This window comes from Patagioenas fasciata, chromosome 2 (genome assembly GCF_037038585.1).
Source record: "Patagioenas fasciata isolate bPatFas1 chromosome 2, bPatFas1.hap1, whole genome shotgun sequence".
Taxonomy (NCBI): domain Eukaryota; kingdom Metazoa; phylum Chordata; class Aves; order Columbiformes; family Columbidae; genus Patagioenas; species Patagioenas fasciata.
In genome coordinates, this window is record NC_092521.1 from 49,008,099 (window position 1) to 49,022,901 (window position 14,803).

At 46.2% G+C, this 14,803-nt stretch overlaps 1 protein-coding gene across 4 annotated transcripts in view; it reads left to right on the forward strand.

Moving 5' to 3' along the window:
• Positions 1 to 14,803, forward strand: part of KCTD1 (potassium channel tetramerization domain containing 1) — a 105,288-nt gene that overhangs the window by 22,186 nt on the left and 68,299 nt on the right. The window contains exon 1 of one of the 4 annotated variants that reach the window (XM_071804170.1): positions 11,981 to 12,109. The exons of 1 other annotated variant lie outside the window; for it this stretch is intronic. In XM_071804170.1, the coding sequence (XP_071660271.1) occupies positions 12,044 to 12,109 (66 nt within the window). In that variant the 5' untranslated portion in view covers positions 11,981 to 12,043. Of the gene's footprint in view, positions 1 to 11,980; positions 12,110 to 12,395; positions 12,565 to 12,752; positions 14,638 to 14,803 lie in introns of those variants that run through there. 2 more of the 4 variants (XM_071804171.1, XM_065832537.2) reach the window with 2 other exon arrangements.

Here is a 14,803-nt window from a genome sequence, read left to right on the forward strand (position 1 = left end):
GGGAGAAAGAGCAAAGTTATTTGAAGACAGAGGAGAACAGATAGAAAGAGGAAGCATTGTCCAAGCTCGGACTGATGTGCAGCATTTCCATTACCTGGATGTGATGCACAAGGGAGACGGGGAAAAAACAGGGAGCTTCTCATGGAAGAATAACAGCAGAAAGAAGAGCACCAGATCCAGGACATTTATCAGCCAATTTTACCAGCATGAGACTGGACTGCTTAGAGTGCCATCAAAAGAGGAGAAGCAAGAGAAGGGGTCTACGAGAAATTTCGCCACAGTTGCTTCTAATTAGAGTGATAAACTAGTAGGTTTTATATCCCTTTGAAGGTTGCAAGAAAGGCAAATGCAGGAAGCCTTGGTGTACTTTAAAGCCAGACTTCTTGTTCACTTTCAGACACTTTCAGGGTGAAATGACTCTGCCTGACAATGGCACTTGTATGACCTGTGCAAGACATGTACTACTTGGCACCCCTGTCTAGAGACCTTCTCAGTGTCCCAGGAGAAATCCTCTCTTGCTTCTGCAGGCACAGCAAATTTACTTAAGCTTTGTTTGTGACACCAGCAGTTTGACTTGAGAGAAAGTTGCTGGAGGTTTTGAGCAAAGCTGACCTGAGGCTCTAGCAACACAGAAGCTGCTGAGGACAGCAGATTGCCTTGAGGAACAAACCAGCCCCAGTTCTACATCACCTGTGCTGGAGCCCGAGAAAATGAGACTTGCTCCCACTCCTGCCTTCACCAAGGGAAAGTCACTTCTGGGAGGGAAAAGAGTCAGATCCCAACCTCTTGTCAGCTGTGGGATGAAGGAAGCCTGGCTCTACAGGGCCCTTTTTCTTGCACTGTCACATCTGTCTGCTCCTTTTTCTGCATCAAAGGTGCTATGGCCTTAAACCCTGCTCACCACTGCACCTTCACTGGGAGACCAGAGTTCAAATTTAGCTGTGCTACTGAGAAGCATTCACCTGTTCTGGATATAGAGCTCATTAATATGCCTTTATGTGCCCAAGGATCATAGATGGTGCAGATGGTACAGAGGGTTCAGATAATTGCCAACAGACTTACGGCACACGCAGGGATTGTTGGAGGACAGCACAACCTGAGCGAGATTAATTTCAGAACCACTTCATATTCTTTTATAGCCCAGCTCCAGCCCCCCCACCTTTTCCTGTCATTCACTGTTGTTCCAGCTTATTTTCCTTGATTAGCCCACCCCGGCCCTGGCATCCTCGTATCAGATCTTCTCTGATACAGCTGTGGCAGTGGTTCAAAAGGAACAAAACAGTATGCTATTGGGGGAAATATCCATCTGTTTGGTCTGGACTTCTGGGTTTTTGGATTTTTGTGTGTGTGTGTGTTTCTTTATTCAAGACGAATGTCCATGGCAACACTGTACTTCTATCTGTTAAGCCTTTGCAAGTCATCATGTGTCAGACTGGTTTTCATGAGGCCAAGATGAGGTCCCCCTGATATGACTGGTTTTGCAAACACGATAGGAGATTTTCTAGAGTTCCTGCTCTCTCCCAGAAGAACTTCATGACTCTGAGCTCTGTATTAACAGGAGAACATTAAGGTCTCACATGTATTATTAGGGAACAGGAGCAGTCTTGGTAACCTTCCTCTTTAATGAGAGTGTCCTTTAAAAATACAATAGTAAGTTGAATGATGGTTGACTACACAGAGCAAGGGAGCTTCCTATTTCTTCCATGAGGAAACTAAGCCAAATGTGTGATGCAGATTATTCTACCAGAAAGTCTTTAGCTCTTGTGCCCAGATTACTGACATTTTCCCCCAAGGTGTATACATTTTGCAGCAAGCACAGACAGCATGGTATGAATCGCCACTAGCTTTCAGATGACTGCAAACAGCTGAACCTCAATTCTCCTTTCCCCACTGTATTTGCTAAGCCATACCACGTTGGCAGATTCAACAGAATCAACTCAGACCGCATCAGCCCAGAACACAAGTGTACTTACTCTTCATGGTAGGATGTAAAACAAGAGGTGTGACCAGTGGTCTCACATTCGAAGTTTTATCTTTTCTTGCTTTTGGGGTTCCTCTTGAAGTCCTTTGCTTTGAAATAGTAGGTAATAGGTGCTTTGTAGTAACGGGTAATTTCCACATGACAAGTGTGTCCTCTTCATTATCCAGCTGTCTTCAAAACTATTGTGCCAACACAATACAATTACTTCCCATTTCTGCTTACCGCACTGTTGACTCAGTGACATTTTAGATACACTTGAGGAAAAAGATCCTCTTTGAGCACTGTGTAATACTCTTGTGTCAGCCAAGCCAGAAGTTTTATTACCTGGTTTTGTTTGTTTCTTTATTTACATTTCAGCTTAGGTGGTTTTTTTTGTTGTTGTTGGTTGGTTTTGGTTTTGTAGTTGGCTTTTGTTTTGGTTTTGGGGTTGTTTGTTTTTTCATGTCCTTTCTACAAAGCAGAAGAAATTGAGAGGAATGGTTCTCTGAGGTTAAAATGAAGGGTAAAACTTTCATACAGGCAAGTGCTAGCTTGCCTACTGCCTATTAAAATACTCCTTTATTCATAATACTTTGAAAAACTACTCTATAGATAGTATTTACCACCTTTTATTTAGAAATGTATTATTACTGAAGTACTGTGTGGAGGAGACTTGCCTAATACAAATATCACAGTGCTTATGTTCAACGATGAAAAATACTGTTTGACTTTCCTGAAGCTTTCAGAGGGTGAAAATTCTTCTTACTTTTTTATTTCAAAATACTCCTATTGACCAGCAGATAAAAAAGTAAAAATACTATAAACTTGCAGGTGTTACTGCACTAGCATATACAAAAATACTGCAGAAGTATTGGGTTTAGGTATATTCATTGTTTTAACAACAGCCACCCAGCTCTAGATAAAGCCTGGGAGACGGGCCAGCCCTTCAGAGGGCATGCACAAAACCAGAATTGCACAGCCTGTCCTTTGGGTGGGCTTCTGAGCAGGACAGGGAAGAGAGATAGTGGCATTGATCTGTGGCATTAGGGAGAACTGTCATGAAAACTCAGAGTTTGTGGCCGGAAAGCGTGGAGAAATGGAGACCTAACATTTCAGAAGTATGGGGGTGGTTGTGCAGCTTCTCTGTGTTACTGATCCTACTGCTGAGAGCTCAAACTCTCACCATGATTTCCCAAGATGGTACCAGGCTTCTTGGACCTCACAGAACTTAAGAGAGGGGCAGAGAGGTACCCTGCAAGGGGCAAACTTGTTGTCCTGTTAGACAACCAAAAAGATTCTGGGATTATACCCTCCATACAACAATATTTCAGCAACCTCAGTAGGTGAAAATGGTCATGAAGGTCCACAGAGGACAGGTTAGCCTGTGAGCGACCCACCATAAGTTTCTGCCATGATATAGCATCAGAAGCATAAGATTATATAATAAGATTTTGGATGTGTCCAAAGCCAGGAAGTACAGCAGGCAGTTCAAGCAGATTTGCTGTCAGTGGATGCTAATTAGTGCTGCTGACCTCAGTGGGACATTGGGATTTTTCTAGTTTATTCAGCAGTGTGGGGGGTTGTGTCTACCTGGCCCTAATTAGCCCATGCAATAGAGGCCAAACTGGAATTCAGAAGACAGAATTCTGTCCCTCCTTGTTTGGGATCTGAGAAGCTCATTTGAAATGATGGGTTAACAAATTGAACCTAGAGCTTCCTTTCAAATACAGTGCCCATCCCAAAAACATTACAAATTAATCCAGATACTTTGATCCCTTTAGCTTCACAAACAAAGCTCCTGTAATTCTGCCTCTCCACATATGACTGAGATTCCCAAGTACTTAAACAACAGTACTTTCTGATGGAATAAAATTATTTCTTAGAGAATATTACTAAACATTTCAGTGTAAGCAAAGCCCAATATATCTTGTGAACAAAAGAAAAGCTTTAAAATTTGGGAACCCCAGTGAAAGTAGAAGAACCAAGCTGATTAAATGCTATATCTAGAGTTGTGCGGAACAATCCAACTGTAACTACTGAAAATGCAGTGAAACAGCACGAGTTTTTGGTAGAAGTAACCTGAAAGTCAGCTTTAGAGTGAAGCTAGTTTTCAAGGGAAAAATAAATGTGGTACAGAATATGTAAAGCACAGAAAGGATGTATTTTCTTCACTGTTCTACCAGTATGCCAGATAGACCAAAGGTCAGGTTTTCAGAAGAATGCTGTGTTCACTAGCTCTGAAGTAATTATCTACATAAGCAGCCATGTTTGCAAATGGCTGAGCACCAAGCAGCTCCCATGGAAACCATATCAGGTGCAAGCCTGTTTAAAAGCACAGCTGGCTCAAATACCTAAACAACAGGTTTTGAATGCCGAGACATTCTAATAATCAGAACAAAGTTATTGATTCTTAGAACTTGAAGAAATCTGGATATGAATTTCTTGAAGTAGTTCCTCGTGATTCTTTGACTCTTCTAAGCATATTGCCAAAGATGGCTTGCGTGGGATTTGGATGGTTATTTGTTTGATAAAGAAATCTTTAGAAGAGACTGTCAAGAAAACCAAGTCAAGTTACCAGCTTAGTTCTCATAGGCAAGTTTATCTGGGAAATTCCAGTAGTACCAACCACCAGTCTTAAGAATAAGAAGTCTATCTTAAAAATCACAGGGATTTCTTCTTCTGAAAATTACAAAACTGTGGTTCTCCACCTCATTGCCAAGATTGTACAGAGCAGAACTCAAGGTTTCAAACTTGTCTTCCAAACAGTCATTTTCAACCCCTTCATTCCATCATATGGAGGAGAAAACTCCAAACCCAGTAAGTATCATGAGGCTGTGAGATATGGCAACCCTGTTGTCAAGATGTTACCGTCAAGGGCAAATCCACAGGAATGATCTTAAAATAAAGGCCATATTATCTCTCACCAGCTCTTCAAACTATCCATCCCCCAAGAAACTTCGCAATTGGAATAGGATGCCGGGCTGTTTGGAAAGAGATTAAATTGTTCACAGCTGCCTGGGAATTAACAAACTTCCTCCTCTTTATGGTAGAATGCGGCGTATTTCTGAGCCAGGTGGATGATACCATGTGAGGTTCTTGTAGGACCTGGACTTGGCACAAAGAACAACATTTTCAAGTCTGCACATATATCTGAGTTCCAGGGCTCAATAATAATTTTCTGGCAGATTAGTCCTGCCCTACAGCAGGTTTCTATGATTGCTAAAGCCAGAATGAAAGCAATGGGTCTCGATTTCACACTTTATATCCTTCCACAACAAAGCTTTGATTCTAAAAACTGCTTTTTTTACCTTTGACACCAATCAGCAAGAACAAGTCTGACAATACACAGGTAAACAGCAGAGTAAACTGCAGGGACAGGTCTGTAACAGGACAAGTGACACACTCATAACTTGGAGGAAATTATTCAGAATAACTTAGTAAACCTTTGCCAAGACTGCTAATGGAGACATCATGCACTGCAAATTGCAAATGTGACCTTGTTTTGTCCAAGGCAAAAGAAAAGCTTAATTTTTTTTTCTTGCTTATTTTAACAATGCTAAACAGTGTCTTCATTAGCAAATAACTACCTGCTTGTAATTAAGTAATTCAGTCCATTAATGTGTAAAGTGTTGGGTCTGAGGGTTTTTTAAATTATTTTAATTTATTTGATTACATCTTTAGTTCTGTGAAGAGAAACTAAATTTTAGCCGTGATCCTCAGATAAGGAAACTCTGAATCAGGCACAGCTTAATCTTTCAAGGACATAAAAAGGCAAGGCTATTCAAAGCAAGGTACAGCTCAGGGATGGACAAAAAATGTTCCACTTAAACATTCTCAACAGTTGCAGAAGTAATTTTTTTAAATGCCAAACTCTAAGAAAATATTGATTCTAATCAGCTGTTAGAAGGTATTTTTCATCTTAGTATTACCTGATACTAAAAAACCACGAGAGGTACATCCAATGCATCCAGTCTTTTTCACCAAACTTTGTAAACTTTATCTTATCTCTGAATCAATTCATTTTTTTCACTTTTCCAACTTAAAATACAGAACTCTGTTTTAGTCTGCACCTTTGGATCCCTTTTACTTTATGGCCTCTGGCTTTAAGCCTCAAATGAAAGTCCTGACAATATTCTGAAGATTTTCTCCTAGTTTTTACCTGAAGTGGCATACATTAGCGACATTTAGTTTGTGAAAGGGCTTTTGCATGAAGGACTAGTCAAATCAAAATAAGCATGCAAATGTTCTTTATTTATTAATATTCTGCCGCATGATCTACAACCTTTTTCTGTATATGAATCAAATCGTAGTCTGATAAAGGACATGACAGGGGCTGGAGATGAACATGCTGTACTTTTTTTATCCGTATGATCTTTGAATTTGTTCCCCTCTATTCAAATCCTGATTTACCAGTTAGTGTAATCTGTGATGCAGACCTTATTTAGAAAGTTCCTTTGTGTTTAGATCTCACAGGATAACTAGAGATGCTTTAGCATTTTACCCATTAAGAAGGGAATGTGGCATTCTATTATTAGGGCCAGAAAAAATTTTGACCAGATAATAGTCTAAAAGAAATTAGGTGCAAAATTTGCCAGCATTGTACCAAATAAAATGAGGGCATATGAAAGTGGGGCATACAAAAATTCAACAGCTGTTTTTAATTGTAAGTTACTGTTTCAGCAACAGAAAGGTGGGTCTGGGTGGCAACCTGAGTGGGCTCTGACACCATTTAACATTATGGTTACACTCTCAGTGGGCTTTGATTGAACTCACCCAGTTTTAAAGTTGCTTAAACTGGGTTTGTGTCAACCCAGCTGAGATAACTCAATTGAGAAACGAAAATCCAAGTAGACAGGCCATTGGTGCTGGGATTCTTGCTACATAAATACCTGAAAAGGAATTTCCAAATTCGCTATGACGCAGACATAATACTGGTGGAAAAGGGGAATAATCAGTTTATTTCAGTCACTAAATCAAAACAAAAGTATATTGACAGTGAATTCATGGTATAAAGAGGCAATAAAGCCACCATCTGACAGTCAGAGGAAGATTCCCTTTTCCAGGCTGTGCCGAAGGCCAGCTGTTGCCTTGTCCCTTGAGGACTCGCAGCTCTGAGAAAAGCCTGGCAAAACTTTTTTGGTGTTTGAAGCCCTATTTCAGGCCCTGCTCAGGAATCACAGCCCTCAGCACACCTTGTGGCAGTGCAGAAACTCTGGGTCATGCAATGGGGATAGAAAAAGTAAGCAAGATAGAATCCATACAGTACAGAAACAAGGTGGGAAGTGCATTTCTTTGGAGTCTTATTACATTACGTTTTTTCTTTCTTATATTGTAAGGGCTCTTTCTTTTTTCCTTCCTTTTTTCTTAAAGGAATGTTTAAGAAGCCTTCTCAGCCAGACCCTGTTTTCATATAACCAGTCATCCCTCGCTGCATTTCTAGACTTCATCCAGGCCAGTGTGACGTCCAACCTGAACCTGTAGTTCAAAATAAATTTTTATTGGAAGATGATGAATGGAACCCCATATCCAATGCAGCATTAATTTATACTCTATTATATAGTACTGGAAGCACTGTATAAAGTGAAAACTTGTACTTACACAGACCTACAAGACCTATAAACAAGGCTTCGTGGTTTCACGGAGAACTTATCTTTTGAGGTTCCTTTCTTGAGTTTTTCTAAATTTCTCTCCCCTCTGCACAGATTTTATGATCCAGTTGAGAAGGACTAAAAACTAACTTAAATTATCAAACTGGGTGGAAAGACCTCTTTCCATGGAGGATAAACATTCTTCCAGTAACATGCCGGGTTGCTTGGTGTCAGCAGTTCATAGAAATGACGAGACAACTGCCAGAGCGACTATCGCCAGCTACTGCTGTGCCTCACAGACCAGCCAATTTGTTTCAAGTGCCCTCATCACCACAGAAGCAAAGACAAACATAAAATGAAACACGGTGAAATAAAACATTAATATATCTCCTGGCAATTTACCTCCAGCACATTTTAAAAGACCTTTAAAACCTTGATGCAGTGCAATGCAATTTATTACCTGCCTCTCTCCAAGCTGTCTGACGACGTAGCTCTTCTATATTTTTGGAAGCAAAAATGCTCCAGCTGCTTGACACTGAAAATAACGATGATTCACAAAGTCTTGACTTTTAATTTGCCAAGCACTAAACGTGTGCTTTCTTACAAAGATGATGACTCAGGTTTTCTCCTGTTTGGAAAGAGGAGCAATTGGGAAACAAATCGTGGTCTCAGCAACAAAAATATTGCTTTTATAAAAGAAACAAAAATAAATCAAGTGAATAATGGCAAATACCTGTGGGAAAAAAATACGAGCGTACTTCAGAAATACGCTTTCAATTGGCTCCATGGAACTTCATGACGGGGCTGGTTTGATGCGGCCTTCACGTTTCAGAGTGTGTCAGTAGTAGCTGGTGCTTTGATGTGCACAACTACCACTAACATTTCAATCTAAGAGGTGAAATAGCTTTTGTATTTTAAAATTCATTAAGAACAGCGGCTACTTGGTGCTGATGGATACACCATTACTTTCCTAAATCAATGTCACCTTTGTTGAGTTATATAAAGCCATTTCATTGCCACGCAGACTGGAGACCATAATCTCAAAAAGAAAAATTTAACATAAAAGAGAAGTAAAATCTATTGTAGCACGTTATGTCAGCATCAGCTCTCCCTAGTATCAAGAAGTAATGAAAAAAACAGAAATATCATACACAGTAATAAAAGAATAAAATAAAAAATGGAAATAGCGTTTGTAAGTGACTGTTCTGAAATGCTAGAAAAGCTTACCTCAAAACTGCATGTTTCTGAGTGGGAGGAGGATTTCTGGGACATGTTTTTTCCCTAAGTGAATTTTCCAAGAGTCCCAAGTGTCATTTGCCTTCCAGTTCTGTAGTGTCAATATGGATTTCTGAAACCAATTTCCATGTAGCCTGCCTCTACAGCGAAAATATCTTGTGTTTAGAAAACATACTAACACATTTTAGGACCATGTTTATTGCATTTAAATAACAGTCAAAGTGTACATGGAGAAAAAGTTGTTTTCTTAAAATGATGCTATGCAGTCAGCCGTAGGGTTAACCAACAAGTTTGTTTAAGCACTGATGTTTTTTAAATATTTTCTAGATCCCAGGGATCAAATGAGTCCAATGGATTTTCTTTGCTCTTTGGCTTTGGGGAGATATTCTGGTTCAGTTCCTAGTGAGGCTTCATGATGAAACACCTGCCAAGAAACATTGAATGAGGAAGACTTAGGTGGCTGTAAGTGAAATAATCCCTTACGGAGGCTACAGAAGAAGCAGCCTGTGATAGTCTGAAGGAGAATAAGGCTGTGAAGAGCACAATAGTTGGATTGCCAAAGAGCATGGCTCTAGCAAGCTCTGTGATTGCCAGGAGTGAGATGAGGGGCCAGGGTGAAGAGTAGCTTAAAACAGACCTGAGGAAAGCCCTGAAACTGTTTGGTAACATGTTACAAGCATTACCTTGATTGTAAACCAACTGACTCATGGAGAAGGTTTTTTGGGTTTGGTTTTTAACCGGGCATGTTAATTCTGTGGCATTTGGAGTGATCTCCAAGTATACATAAGGAAGGGTAATCCAGTCTGGGGTTGCAATCCTAGAGGGACAGGTGCATTTTTAGTGTTCTGTGGGTTGTACACCTTCTTTACTGACAGCAGTAATGAAATGTATTTTCCAAGTGTGGACAGGACCTGTATGAGAATCAGTGTCAAATCTTGAGTCCTGGAGGAAAATGCTGTCTGTGCCTGTGTGGAGCTCTCGGCAGGATAAAAATCTGAGTAGTGGCATGAAGGGTGGAGTGGAAGCAAGTTTAATGTTATTATGCCAACTTGCATTAGACAACCTTGTGCAACTCGGGCAGTTTTGGAATGTAGTTCGATTACCTTGTCTAATTTGAGAGCTTGAACAATAGGATTTAAACTTCTGGAATATAACTGACTAGGCTAAATCTTATCTTTAGGAAGGCAGGCAGATAGGTAAGTTAAAATATATATGTGATTAACTTATATGTATATATACACATACAAACACATATAGGTTAGACAGCTATATACCTTATGCAGGTGTCTTTCCAGTTGTGGGTGCCTGCAGTACTCTAAAGCCCTCACTTGATACTCTCTGAATTCTCCCTGGCTGCTGAGGTGCTTCCAATTGTTGTGTGTAATATGGATGCTCCATATATATTTTTACCCTCCAACCTCACTGCAAGTTCTTCGTGTCCTTTATACTTACTATTGGTATACTGGGCTCCATATTCATCTCCAAGTCTGTCAACATAGTTCACCTCCTGTAATCAAGAAATGGTGATTAAATGAACATCCAAGTACAGAAGCTGTCAACCTGGTGTTCATCTTTTTTAAATGTAAAAAAAAAAACAAAACAAATGTTCAATTACCTTTTGCATTCATGTGGCTCTGAAAAGCTGCTCTTAAAAAAAATTAAAAAAAAGAAGAAGTGGCTTCATCTCTTCTATGATCTGAAGACAGAATCGAGTTTGAAGGTCAATGCCAATCCTGTCATTTTTAGCATCTGTGGGAACAATACAGGCTTAAAAAAAAACCTGTAGAAAAAGTGCATGCTGCAAGTCTTGCAGGTCTCGCAGTTCTTTGTCTTTCAGGGGGGTTGCCATAGCTCAAAAAATGTGCTTGTCTGAGGCATTTTGATTTTAACCACAAGGTCTTGCTGCTTTTAGCTGTCTGTTTCAGCATCTGGTCAATCTCATTGAAAGGTCTTTGAGACTTTGGTTTAGGATTAGGTTGCAAACAGCATATGACGTGGGAAAAAAAAAAAAGTTATTTATATCCTCTTTATGTGCACAGGAAAAAATTCTCTAGCATATATATATATATATATATGTTATTGACCTAAGAGGGAACATAATCCACTCTCAAACTACAGAGTGAGCACAGCTTCCTTAGTGCATGCAACAGTTCTGACCTCCGTGTAATTACTCCGGGCTTACATCAATATAACAGTGCTGGCTTTCTTTTCAATTATTTTCTGGGAGTGGCAGGCTCTCTTCCTGGAGTGCTTATTTCTTTCGAATTGGCCTAATTTGTTCAACAATTTGCGCATCCCTTCTTTGGGATCCCACGTTTGCCCGGACAGCGAGGGCTGGGGTTGCCCCGTACGCCCCATCCGTATCCGCCAGCCTCTGCCCTTGGGCTCGGCGCTGCCCGGCACCGACCCCCCCTCCCCGCCAGGTAACCACCACCGCTGGGACCGGGCGCTGGGCAATTACCTACGGATGAGTAAGCAGCAAATGTGGTAACTCAGACCAGCAGCTCTGCAATTAAGACTATCATTTCAGGTATAGCCAGTAGTCGTAATGAATATTTATTTCAAGGTACCAAATAGAAGAAATTGCCCGGTTAGGCGGTATGGGCAGGGTTGTGTAGGTAGAACCAGCGGGGAGCGGGTGAGGCACGGGCGTCCCGTCCCGTCCCGTCCCGTCCCGTCCCGGTGGGACGGCCTCCCACGGCCGAGGGCTTGTGCCCTTCTGCCTAAGCCTAGCCCGGCAAAGGACCCTTCCCGGGAAAGGAAGGGTAAGGAGTGTACAGCGAGGCGGCTGGCTGCGGCGTCCCCGGGAAGAGAGGGACAGCAGCTCCCCGCCGGCTGACAAGGACAGGGGGACGCCGAGGTGGTGGAGGGCAGAGGCTCCGCTCCTCGCCCGCGCTGGGGTGCCCAGGGGCTCCCCTCTGTGAAAGTCCCCGCAAAATCGGCCTCGTTGGGTCCGCCGCTCCGCACCCCTGTGCTCAGTAGCGTGGGTTGCGGGAGTTCCCTCGGTTTTTGCCCCGTCGCTGAAAGGGGCACCTGAGGAATGATCCGGGCTTCCTAGATGGCACGGGGTGGGGGTGGAGGGACAAGGGCTGCCCTGAAGTCTGCAGCCCCAGCGCGCTAGAGGGTTGCCCGGGGCGCCTGTCAGCCTCCGAGTCCTTATTTCTCCCTCTCTGCAACCAGCCTCACCAGGGCTCCCGCAAGCTAAGCGAGCGCCGCGGCTACCAGCCGGCTTTTCCCGGGCGGACTCCGAGCCGCACGGATGCAAAGCCCTGAGCGTCCATCTCCTCCCGAGCCCCTCGACCGACATCCAGGAGCCCGGCTAAAGGTGCGAGGCTGGCGGCGGGTGATGCCGCGGGGTTCGGGTCGGTCCGCATCCCGCCAGCATCCCGTCGACGGCAGAACCGTTCTGCCGCGCAAGCACAGCCCGAGTTTTTTGGGTGGATTTTTTTTTTTTCGTTTTGGGTTGTGTGTGTGTGTGGTTTTTCTTTTTTTTTTTTCTGTGGTTTTTTTTTTTTTTTTGAGTTACTGTGAAATGAGGACGTGCGATAGTTGACGAGGTGCGAGGCGCGCAGACCTCGGTCCCTGCTGCTTAGTGGCGGTCTTTGCGCTACCGAAAAAGCTGCTCCACAGACGGAGTGGGTTATTCTCGGGGATGGGGAAGCGGGACGGGTTCCAGGAGTGTAGGGGGAACCGCCGGACCCGGGCATCCCGCGTTCCCCCCACCCCCGGAGCCCGTCTCCGTTGCCCGACGGGACGGACCCGAGGTGAGCGACGGGCGCGGTAAGTAGCGCTGCCTTCCCCGCGGTATCCCGTTAGCGCGGCTCAGCCTCCTCCCCATCCATACCAACCCCTCCCGCCCCTTCCCTGCCGCCACCACTGGGAGCGCGGCCCCTTTAAGAGCCCGGCTTTGCCTCCCGGTAGCTGAAGGTCATTAAAACACAAAAGCGCTCCAGCGCTGCGGTCCAATATAGCGCATGCGCCCTGCCCGAGGACTGGCAGGGAGACGGCAATATGGCGAGAATGCCTGGCAGCGGCGGCGGCGGAGAGTGGAGCGGCGGCGGCGGGGGAGGCGGAGGCGGCGGCGGGAACAATGCGAGGGACCGGCCGCCCGCCCGCGGCCGCGGCGTCGCCCCCCGCCCGCACCGCTACTGCAGCGCCGGCGAAGAGGAGGAGGGCGAGGAGGAGGATGAGATCCAGGAGGTGCAGATAACGGGGGACGAGGAGGAGGACGGAGCCGATGGGGGGCTGCTGCTGGACGAGGAGGAGGAGGAGGAGGAAGAGGAGATGGGTCTGGAGTGGGACGGCGAGGAGGAGACGGAGCCGCTGCCGCCCGCCCCGGGCCGTACGCCGGGTGGCGGCGGCAGCAGCGGCGTCGGGGCTGCCCCGGGGGGCGCCGCGGCGACTGCCCCGGGGGGCGGCGGTGGCCCCGGGGGGGCGGCGGAGGACGCAGAGCTGGAGGCGGCCCTGCTGCTGCAGCGGCCGGAGCGGGCGCGGTTGAGCGAGAACACGCGGCTGGCCACCCGCTACGCTGTGCGCATCTTCCGCGAGTACCTGAGCGAGAAGGCGCAGAGCCCCGACTTCGAGACGATGGACAAGGGGGCGCTCTGCCGGGTCCTGCGCTCCTTCTACGCCGAGGCGCGCTCCAAGAGCGGGCAGCTCTACTCCAAGTCCTCCCTCATCAGCATCCGCAGCTCCCTCAACCGCTACCTCAACGAGCCACCCTACTGCCGCACCCTCGACCTCACCAAGGACCCTGAGCTCCGCGCCGCAAACCTCACCCTGGCCGCTGTCATCCGCAAGCTAGAGGAGCAGGGTGCTGGGCCAGTGGTGCAGAAGCAGGCCATCACCCGTGCTGACCTCCGCAAGCTCTACACCTGCAGTGTCTTCAGCACCCAGAGCCCCTTTGGGCTCCTCAACAAGGTCTGGTTCGAGACCTGCATGTACTTCTGCACCCGTGGCAGGGAGAACCAGCGGGAGCTGGAGGAGGACTCCTTTGGGCTGGCTGTGGACGAGGACGGACGCAAGTTTGTCTACTTCAAGGCGTTGGGGCCCTACCACAAGTCACGCTCATCCTCCTGGAGCAAGAAGCGGGCAGAGACCAGTGATGAGGAGAACCTGCCCCGCATGTATGAGACTGGCACAGAGTTCTGCCCCTATGCCAGCTTCGTCAAGTACCTCTCCAAGCGCAACCCCCTCTGCAAGGCCTTCTTCCAGCGCCCGCGGGACCACTGCAGCGAGGGTGACATCACCTGGTATGAGAACAAGGCCATTGGCAAGAACCTCCTGGGCACCCGCATGCAGATGCTCTCCAAAGCGGCCAAGCTCTCCAAGACCTACACCAACCACTGCATTGGCGCTGTCTCCATTGCCACCCTCAACAGCATCGCTGGCATTGGCACCAAACTGGGGGGGCCGCAGCCACCACACCACCACCCGCCTCCCCACCACCACCACCTCCTCCACCACCCTGCTGGCGGGGGCTGCTACACCCCTACCGCCCTCAATGGTGGGCCACGGCCCCGGCCGCCTGCTGCCAACCCCTACGTCCTGCCCAAAGACAATGATGCTGTGCCAGTGAAAGCAGAAGCAGCTGCAGTGGCCCCCGCCAAGCGGGCCCTCTACGAGGCAGTGTTCCCATCGGGGGGCGCGGCTGGCGGCGATGCCTGTGGGCCTTCCGCCTCCCCCAAAAGACTGTGCCGCCGCCCCGCTGAGCCCCTGGATGCTGCCTCACCCGCCGTGGTGGTGGTCTCAGTGAAACACGACCCCCTGCCTCACCTCCTCCCCGAAGCCAATGGGCACAGAAGCACCACCTCACCCACAGTAGTTTCACCTGCTATTGTTTCCCCCACACAGGTAACCGGAAAAAGGAAAAAAAAAAAAAAAAGAAAAAAAAGGTGGCAACCCTGCACCCTGTCCCACATAGCCCCCACTGCACCTCTCTTTTTTTTCCTTATTTCCCCCAAGGCTGGGCACTGATGCACACTGCCAGCCCCAGGGTGGCTTCTGGAGTGACTCTCCC